At 47.5% G+C, this 10452-nt stretch overlaps 1 protein-coding gene across 1 annotated transcript; it reads right to left on the bottom strand.

The window, feature by feature from the left end:
• Positions 1-6588: 6588 nt before the first annotated feature.
• Positions 6589-10452, bottom strand: ckbb (creatine kinase, brain b). Its single transcript, XM_066676562.1, has 8 exons — positions 10319-10452; positions 8878-9083; positions 8124-8278; positions 7912-8044; positions 7571-7742; positions 7350-7473; positions 7069-7258; positions 6589-6989 (listed from the first exon to the last, which is right to left on the bottom strand). Exons 2-8 carry the CDS (start codon positions 9068-9070, stop codon positions 6811-6813), a joined length of 1146 nt encoding a protein of 381 aa, XP_066532659.1. The 5' UTR covers positions 9071-9083; positions 10319-10452; the 3' UTR covers positions 6589-6810.

Below are 10452 nucleotides of genomic sequence, written 5' to 3'. Positions count from 1 at the left end.
TCTGGAACACGTTGCAGTCTCTTAATTTTCTCTCGCCGACACTCATGAATTGCTTTAAAATTACTATTGTGGGAAAATACAAACATTGTATAACTAGAATCATTTGACGTTTCAATCAAGAGAAGGGATTTTTGTAAAATTCCATAAAACAGGAATCTGTGATTTGGGGACATTTACCAGAAAGTTGAACTGTTTTTGCTTGCAAAGCTTGAGCATTTGGTTTTGTAGCCAATCATGATTATTCACCTGTTACCAATTCACCTGCTTAAAGTGGAATGTTTCAAAATGGCATAAAATTATCATATTAAAAAATATATAATAATTTTCACTCTTTAGACTTTTAGTTCCAAACTTGTTCATAATTTCAAAACACAAGTTATATTTCAAAAATGTAGTTGCTTTCTCTCTCAAATTTCCTGGTGTCCCTGTGAGCCTCCTGCGTACGTTAAAACAGGTAAGAGCTGGGAAAACACTGGCACGTGTTGTATGACAATTGTAAGGCCAGGGTTGTTCCCAAAAGCAGGATTTCGTTTCTAGCCAGATAATGTAAGCCTCAATTCGTATGTGTCCAAGAGGAAAACAGGAGGATAATAGTCCTAATTATTTTAGTATCCAGAGCCGTATTCTGTTTGTAATTTTGGAAACTGCTTCAGTAGATATTAAAATTCCATCCATTCCATCCATCCATTATCCACCGCTTATCCGGGTCCGGGTCGCGGGGGAAGCAGTCGGAGCAAAGAAACCCAGACCTCCCTCTCCCCAGCCACCGACGCCAGCTCCTCCGGGGGTATACCGAGGCGTTCCCAGGCCAGTCGAGACATATAGTCTCTCCAGCGTGTTCTTGGTCTGCCCCGGGGCCTCCTCCCCGTTGGACATGCCCGGAACACCTCTCCAGGAAGGCGTCCAGGAGGCATCCGAACCAGATGCCCGAACCATCTCAACTGGCTCCTCTCGACGTGGAGGAGCAGCGGCTCCACTCCGAGTCTCTCCCGGATGTCCGAGCTCCTAACCCTGTCTCTAAGGAAGAGTCCAGACATCCTGCGGAGAAAACTCATTTCAGCCGCTTGTACCCGCGATCTCGTTCTTTCGGTCACTACCCAAAGCTCGTGACCATAGGTGAGGGTTGGGACGTAGATTGACCGGTAAATCGAGAGCTTTGCTTTTCTGCTCAGCTCTTTCTTCACCACAACGGACCGGTACAAAGCCCGCATTACTGCTGACGCTGCACCGATCCGCCTGTCAATCTCACGCTCCATCTTTCCCTCACTCGTGAACAAGACCCCGAGGTATTTAAACTCCTCCACTTGAGGCAAGATCTCACTTCCAACCTGGAGAGAGCACTCCACCCTTTTCCGACTGAGTACCATGGACTCGGACTTGGAGGTACTGATCCTCATCCCTACCGCTTCACACTCGGCTGCAAACTGGTCCAGCAAGAGCTGGAGTTCCCGGCTCGATGAAGCCAACAAGACCACATCATCTGCAAAAAGCAGACATGGGATCCTGAGACCACCAAACCGGACACCCTCCGCCACTTGGCTACGCCGAGAAATTCTGTCCATAAAAATTGTGAACAGAACCGGTGACAACGGGCAGCCCTGACGGAGTCCAACTCCGACTGGAAACCAGTCGAACTTACTGCCAGCCATACGAACCAGACTCCTGCTCTGTTTGTACAGGGACTGGATAGCTTGTAACAAAGAGCCCAGTACCCCATACTCCCTGAGCACCCCCCACAGAATACCCCGAGGGACACGGTCGAATGCCTTCTCCAGATCCACAAAACACATGTAGACTGGTTGAGCAAACTCCCATGCACCCTCCAGGATCCTAGCGAGGGTAAAGAGCTGGTCCTGTGTTCCACGACCGGGGCGGAATCCGCATTGATCCTCCTGGATCCGAGGTTCAACTATCGGTCGGACTCTCTTCTCCAGTACCCCCGCATAGACCTTACCGGGGAGGCTGAGGAGTGTGATCCCCCTATAGTTGGAACACACCCTCCGATCCCCCTTTTTAAAAAGGGGAACCACCACCCCAGTCTGCCAGTCCAGAGGCACTGCCCCCGATGTCCACGCGATGTTGCAAAGACGTGTCAACCAGGACAGCCCCACAACATCCAGAGCCTTGAGGAACCCGGGGTGAACCTCATCCACCCCCGGGGCCCTACCGCCAAGGAGTTTCCCTACCACCTTGGCCACTTCAGCCCCAGTGATAGACGAGCCCCCCCCGGGGTCCCCAAGCTCTGCTTCCTCTGCGGAAGACGTGCCGGTGGGATTGAGAAGATCCTCGAAGTATTCCTTCCACCGTCTGGTGACGTCCCCAGTCGAGGTCAACAGTTCCCCACCCCCACCATATACAGTGTTGGTGGAAAACTGCTTTCCCCTCCTGAGTCGCCTGACGGTTTGCCAGAAACTTCTCGGAGCCGACCGAAAGTCTTTTTCCATGTTCTCACCGAACTCCTCCCACACCCGAGTTTTTGCCTCAGCGACCGCCGAGGCTGCAAGCCGCTTGGCTCCTCGGTATCTGTCGGCTGCCTCCGGAGTCCCCTGAGCCAACCAGGCTCGATAGGACTCTTTCTTCAGCTTGACAGCCCCCCTCACCCGGGGTGTCCACCACCGAGTGCGGGGATTGCCACCCCGACAGGCACCGACAACCTTGCAGCCACAGCTCCGTTCAGCCGCCTCAACAATGGAGGTCCGGAACATGGCCCACTCAGACTCAATGTTACCAGCCTCCCCCGGGATGCAGTCGAAGCTCTGCCGGATGTGGGAGTTGAAGATCTTTCTGACAGGTTCCTCTGCCAAACGTTCCCAGCAAACCCTCAACACACGTTTGGGCCTGCCAGGTCTGTCCGGCATCCTCCCCCGCCATCTGATCCAACACACCACAAGGTAGTGATCAGTTGACAGCTCAGCGCCTCTCTTCACCCGAGTGTCCAGAACATATGGCCGCAGGTCAGATGATACGACTATAAAATCGATCATCGAAATGCGGCCTAGGGTGTCCTGATGCCAGGTGTACTTGTGGACACCCTTATGTTCGAACATGGTGTTCGTAATGGACAAACTGTGACGAGCACAGAAATCCAATAACTGAACACCACTCGGGTTCAGATCAGCGGGGCCGTTCCTCCCAATCACGCCCCTCCAGGTCTCACTGTCATTACCCACGTGAGCATTGAAGTCCCCCAGCAGAACAATGGAGTCCCCAGAATGAGTGTTCTCCAGCACTCCCTCTAGGGTCCCCAAGAAGACATGGTACTCTGAACTGCTGTTCGGTGCATAAGCACAAACAACAGTCAGAGCCCTTTCCCCAACCCGAAGGCGCAGGGAAATTACCCTCTCGTCCACTGGGGTAAACCCCAACGTACAGGCGCTAAGCCGGGGGGCTATGAGTAAGCCCACACCTGCCTTACGCCTCTCACCCTGGGCAACTCCAGAGTGAAAGAGCATCCAGCCCCTCTCGAGGAGATTGGTTCCAGAGCCCATACTGTGTGTCGAGGTGAGCCCAACTATATCTAGTCGGTACCTCTCAACCTCGCGCACCAGCTCAGGCTCTTTTCCCACCAGAGAGGTTACGTTCCATGTTCCAAAAGCCAGTTTCAGTAACCGAGGATCAGAATGCCAGGGCCCCCGACCCCGACCACCACCCGATCCACAATGCACCAGACCCGGATTACTACCTCTCCCACAGGTGGTGGGCCCATGGGAGAGTGGACCCATGTATCCCCTTCGGGCTAAGCCCGGCCGGACTCCATAGGTGAAAGTCCGGCCACCAGGCGCTCGCCAAGGAGCCCCTCCCCCAGGCCTGGCTCCAGGGTGAGGCCCCGGTAACCCTGCTCCGGGCAAGGGAGGCTGTGTCCTCGTTGTCTTTTTCATCTGTGTCTTTATGGATCACTCTTTGTCTGGCCCATCACCTAGGACCAATTTGCCTTGGGAGACCCTACCAGGGGCTATTGCCCCCGACAACATAGCTCCTAGGCTCACGCAGGCACGCAAACCCCTCCACCACGTTAAGGTGGTGATCCAAGGAGGAGGATATTAAAATTAGTGAATATAATTTATAGGGTGACCTTTAAATTATCCTCTTTTACCCGGACATGTGCTCTTTTTTTTAGACTTAAAATAATGTCCGGGCGGAATTTCACAAATTTGTTTTTCTAGAGTTTACATAGAATTTCGAGAAGTTACGTTCACAAACTAGTCCCGCCCTCCCCTACTCCGATTGGTTCGCTTGAGTGAGAATGGGGAGTAGTTAAGTAGCCTAAAAACATCTGATTGGACGGTCTGACTGTAGAGCTACCGTTATTGGTCGATAACCTTCTCTGTAAACATTTTAATTGGTCAGTCTGCACGTCAGTAGTCCTTGTTTACGTCAGAGGCAAAGCTCATGTACCTACCCTCATCTCGAGCAGCTATGCCGAAACGTAAATGTAAGTTCTCGGATGAATTAAAAAAAGAAATTCCCATGGTTTGTGTAGCAAATAAAGGTGTAAAGGACCTAAAAAGCACACATAGGTTAACCTTAGCATACAACGGCAGCGAGAGGCGTGACCTCATCACCCTCTTTTTCACTATCTCAGATCTGGTCACCCTAATATAACAAGTTGGTTGTTCAGGTGAAGTCTGAAGGAATGACCCTTTCAGTCACTGCAAGAGAAGTTGGATATACCGAGAGAGATTTCTAGAAGAATGAAACTTTTCAATAACACTAATTTATCCAAGATCTAAAAAATAGTGATCAACTTTGAGAGAATGGGATGACACAGAAACAATGTGGAACTGCTTCAATGCAACAGCTGAAATTGCTCACCAGTTCAGCACTAAATTAGTAAGGTCCTGCCCACTTCAGTCACATACCTCTCATTAGAAATGAATAAATCAAACGGCTATACTATCCTTTGCTGAGGAGCATGGGTGGGATGGGAAACATTGTGTCATCAAACAAGAGGAATACAGAACCCAAAGATTATGAATAAGTTAAGTTTGAGGAAGAGTTAGAAGGACTTTGGACTCTTATACAGCTACATGCCAAGGTGAGCACTAATCAAAACCTCCTTCAACAACTTGCAATTCCTCCCCTGTGAACGTGTCTAAGACTGTGCTACCTTGTCACACTGTAAAACGGATGAAATACTTCCCTGAAGCTGCTATTATTGAAAAAATGACAAGACGATGGCTGTGATGCAGATTCATCACTGAATATCTACTCATTCCTGGATATATATTTTTTTTTTACAAGTCCACTCTAACCTAGCAATACAGTTACACGTATTTGTAGAAATTGTAAGGTCCATGGCACTGTAGCTAACCTACTGGACATGGAAAAACTGACCCCACATTGAACAGAAGAAGAGTGTAAGTGGTAGACAACGGACTAAGGAAAACCTCAAAAAATGAAAGCCAAACCCAAATGTCAAGATCTATCTCTGAAGCCAACCGTCACTTCTGAGTTTTTTGTAGTAAGATTAAAGAGATAAAGCAATTTTATCTCTATGTTCACACAGGGGGGAAAAATACGCTTTCAATGTTGTATACAACACCGTACTGTGAAACATGGAAGCTCGGTTGTGTTTGGAATTTGAGAACACAACGAAATCTCAAGACTGTCAAGTCGAAGTTGTCTCAGTCGCAAGTCGTGGGACCTCCAACAGGATAATGACCCCAAAAAGCACTTCAAAATGGCAAAACAAAACACTGGACAATTCTGAAATAGTGGTCTATGGGCTCTGATCTGAACTCCATGGAAAAAGCTGAGACAACCACCAGAGTGCAGTATAGCGTAAGAGTAGAACCTTTGAAAAAAAAGTGCACTGTTCAGCAACAATACGGATATTTCAGTAGACCAGTGTATTTGATCATGTCCGTATTGAGTGTGGGAAGGAAATAAATTAAACCTTTAACTGTGGAAAGTTAGTGACCCATCGTCTGTCCAGTTCTAATTATGTCTATGACCTAGTTTCATTATTAAATGTAGCCAGGAGCAAGATCAAACTAAGGTGATCTATTTTGTCCTCACAATCCAGGAACTCAGTCAAAACAAAATGTATTTCCTTAACATTACGATGATTTTTGCCCCAGGAACATACATAACTTGAATAAGGCTGAATCTCAAATGGAATCACAAACCACTAAACAGTTCAATCCCATAGCTCCTCCAACAAAACAGTAAACATTTAACCAACTGTCATTTGGGATTGTTGTTCACACATCTGCTTATTGGAAATGTAGTGCATTATGGGAAATTAATGAGTCATCTGAGATTTAGCTTAACACCACACTACCTGGTTAGCATAGCACCAAATGGAACAGAACTTACCATCTGTATTTTCATGGCTACCTATACATTTAATTAGATCATGGGCAATAAAAAACTGCATATTTGCTGACTAAAATGACCCGTATGTCTTGATAACAGTTCCAGTTGTCTTTAGTTCCACAAACCCATTAGCTGGTTATTGTGTAAATGAGTGGGAAACCATAAGCAAGTGCCAGAGTCAAACCTGTCGTAGGCTCACTGAATCCTCTAGATGAGACAGCACTCATGTGGTGTTTTGTGCCATTGAAACCCAAATGGGAAACAGGGAGACATCACAACATTCCATGGGCCAAAGAAACTTTATTTCAGGTGTTATAGAGCCATCCTCAAGACATTGCAGATACAAAATCCTTCAGACTGATGGAAGACTCATTAACTTTAGTGCCACTAATGTTTGGGCGGAGTGTGCTCCTTGATGTGGTTATTGGTTTCCAAAGGGAGAACTGGTGGAGGCAGGGAGGGAGTCAAGTTGGTATTAGGTCATGAAAGTGTTCACTTCTGCTCAGGCATGATGTCATCAATCGACTGGCCACTCTCTAGACGCTTCTCCATTTCTACAAGTAGGTTGACTCCATCCACCACCATCTGCACCAGCTCCACCTCGGAGAAGCCCAGTCGATCTGCGTTGGAGATGTCAAAGACGCCTCCCACTGCAGCAGTGTCTACTCCACCTGGACAGGGGAATAGACAGGTTATATAATGGCCTGTTTGCATTGTTTAAACCTAAATGCAGAGGTGTTTTAAATTTACCTGTTCCACGCTTCTGAAGCCTCAGTTTCTTGAGGATCTCCCCAAACTTTTCATTTTTGCTGAGGTTGGGCAACTTTACGTGAACACCAGCACGCAGCCCTGTGCCCAGGTTAGAGGGGCAAGTGAGGACGTAGCCCAGGTGCTCATTCCACATGAATTCATGACCCTTTTCTTTGAAGAGTCCCTCAATCTGCAAGGCAAATTCAAGAGCATTTGTTATTCTCACATTTAAGAATCTGCTTTATGTGCCTCCAAGGTTACACAGCTGCAGTGGCACCAACCTTTGTGAGGCCTGTGCAGAAGCGACTGAAGACTTCCCTCATGTTTCCTCCTTTCTGCATGGAGATGACACGGAGGTGGTCCTCTTCATTGACCCAGACAAGGAAGGTCTTATTGTCATTGTGCCTTGAATTGAAATATTAAGTAGTAAGAACTTTAGTTAACATCCAAGTGATAAATGACTCCCACCCAGTCAATGCCAAGGTACCTACAGCCAACTCACCAGATCCCCCTTGCATCAGGCCAATCACGAGCCATCCCAGAGGCTAACAGCAGTGGGGACACAGGCTTGTCAAAGAGGAAGTGGTCATCAATCAGCTGCTGCTGCTCCTCCTCTGTCATGTTCTTCAGAGCATAGTACTTTCCTTTAAGTTCACCCTCCAGAGTACCTAGAGCTGTAAGGCAAGAGCATTATTGCCCAAATTCCATTAGCAACATGCATGTGCATCCAGGTGTTTTTTGGAAGTCAAATATCTGCTTCACCTCTTCACCCCAGTCTCCCTAACCACAATGAAATGTTATCATTTGGTAATGATTTCATGGCTTAGATGTGGTTTTGCCTACCCTCGCAGGAAAGATTTTCAACAGCACGTCTCTCTCCACGGCTGCAGTGGGGGGGCAGACAGAAGCCGCGGATGCTCCTGCCAGTTCGCACTCTGGAGCTCAGAACATAGTTGGGGTCAAGGTCATCTCCACCCTGAGGCAAATTGGTTAAATGACTTCACAGTCCAATAATAAACTGAGAGCAGACTGGACACAGGATTATTGATCTGTACCTGAAGGTTGTCTGGGTTTAGGTCAGTCTTGTGTATATCTGTGGGCTTGTAGCCTCCATGGCGGTCTTCAATGACTGGGTCCAAGAGATCCTTGAACACCTCGTATGTTTCCTCATCTCCAGCAACACAACCCACAGTCATGATAAAAGGATGGCCTGATGGGGGAGGGGATATGAGAAAGAACAAGTGAAATCATGTTATAAGTGCCAGGGCCTTGCACAACTAAATTTGCTATGTTCAGACTAGGGACAGATCAGTCATTCACAGGCAGGAAATCCTGTCAGTTAACAGAGTAAAGCCACTTGTTCTGCTTCAGTGCTCAGAAAAATAACATTATGAGAAAAAATCCATGATAGCTGCTGCACAGACTGCAAGAGAAATGTATATACACATGTACGTAAACATCCATCAGCAAGCAGAAGGTATGGCTGAATTGAGAATGGTGATTGTATCAACTTTAAAGAGTGCTCATTTTCTACCATATTTATTCTGACTTTGAAAGCTTAATGTATTCTGCAAAATCCCCCTCACTTAGTGAGGAACAATGCAAATCATGCTCAGGGTATGTTTAAATGCAATGGCCTGCCACCCTGCAAATCTTTACACAACACCAGGACTGGTGTCTACAGCTATTGATTTCTCCAGCTGATTTAAAGTGATACTAGAGCCCTGATATGGGAGAGGTTTATTGATGGGGTCCTGTGTGTCCAGTAGATGGACCCAAGAGGATTAAAGGGCAGCTGAGCGCTTTTACCTGGGTTGTCAACCCCAGTCTGAATGACGTCGTCCAATGTGAAGCCGCTGGGGGTCTCTTTGTCCCGCAGGCTGGCGTACATCTCCGGAGTGAGCACCTTGGCCATGTGGTTGTTATGTTGGCTGAGGTCGGGGTACTCTTCCTCCGCCGTGTAGTTCATCTTCAGCTTGTTGTGGGTGTTGCCGAAAGGCATGGTTGCGTCGAGTCTGGAGGTAAAACGCGAAAAAAAAAAAGGGCTACATCAAAATCCTATTCCTTTTGAGACAGTGTCTCTCAGACACGGACAAAGCCGCCCCTTCAGCCGCATTAGCTCTGACGTAACGGAATTAAAGCGCATATTTTACCCAACGACGCCGGAATCCGCCGCTCATTTCTCCCCTATCGACCCCAGCGCAGCGTCAACCGCCGAGACTCAATCATGAGGACCAACGACTACAAGCCAGACTTAACTACAAGTCACACTTAACACCCTAGGTCCTGCATTGGAGACAATAATCAGTATTGAACACGTCATCCAGCCCGTACAGATTCCATTGTGCGGCCCCATTACAAAGCATTTTTCCTTTCCATTGCGTCACTAACTCTTGGCCTGATCTGCATACTAATGAACCCTTCAGATAGAGACCCCAGTAAAGACAGACTGGGTCACAATCCAGAAGAAAGGGCACTAAACGTATGGTCACGGTATTCAACAAATTCCCCAGTACACCATTAGTGTTAAATAAGTGTTGATGACTGTCAAATTAAAAAAAATTAACACCAGTTAACTAGTATTTAACATTGGTGGATTTGCTGTGTATAGTGGATGTGTGTTTGTGATGAGGCTGCAATTAAACACATCGGGGCTTTAATTAGGAGTTTGCACCACTTTTGACGAGGATTATAGGCGAAGACTGAGGCGCAAACGTGGCGCGAGGTCTACAGCAAAATACTTCAGCTCACAGGCAACATAGCTATTAGTTGCAAATCAAATGCTTATCAAGTCATTCTGGATATAAACAAAGAAATGGGGTTGGACGCCCCCTGAGCGCGCACAGACGCGGGCGCGCGCGCACGCACACGTAATGCGCAGCGCCTGAAAAAACGCCTGGAAGACCTTGCAGATAAACGGAAGACACCGCAAGGTCGTTGCTGATGGTTTGGGAGAAAAGCTGCCAGTCTGCGCCAGTTTAGGAGTGAGTGTCTGTTGTGGAGCCACTGAGAAGATTTAATCCGGTTAGATGCGTTTAATTCAGCCATCAACAGATTACACAGAAACAAAACAATGCAGTCTCCAGTTTCCCAGCAGAGCCCACTGCAGCTTTTCCTGCTCCAGAAAGATTTCAAATGTGATTTATGGCGATATTAACCTTCAGAAACAAGACTTGGATGTGTATATTCTCGTGTTAAATGTGCTCATCCTTTATCGCGGCGCAGAGGAGTGAGCGAGCAGCTGTCCTACCTTTAGTGAAGTTTCTTTGGGAGAATGACAGTTCTGCCTCCTTCAGTCTTGGAGAACACACCGCCTCTGATAATGGTGTCCGGCACTAAGCCGCTTTGCGCTGTTTTTATACGCCTCTTGAGCTCCTTTCTGAT

The sequence above is a fragment of the Hoplias malabaricus genome, chromosome 7 (assembly GCF_029633855.1).
Source record: "Hoplias malabaricus isolate fHopMal1 chromosome 7, fHopMal1.hap1, whole genome shotgun sequence".
Lineage (NCBI taxonomy): Eukaryota > Metazoa > Chordata > Actinopteri > Characiformes > Erythrinidae > Hoplias > Hoplias malabaricus.
The sequence above is the reverse complement of the archived record's forward strand: the minus strand, read 5'-3'. Positions and strand labels throughout refer to the sequence as shown.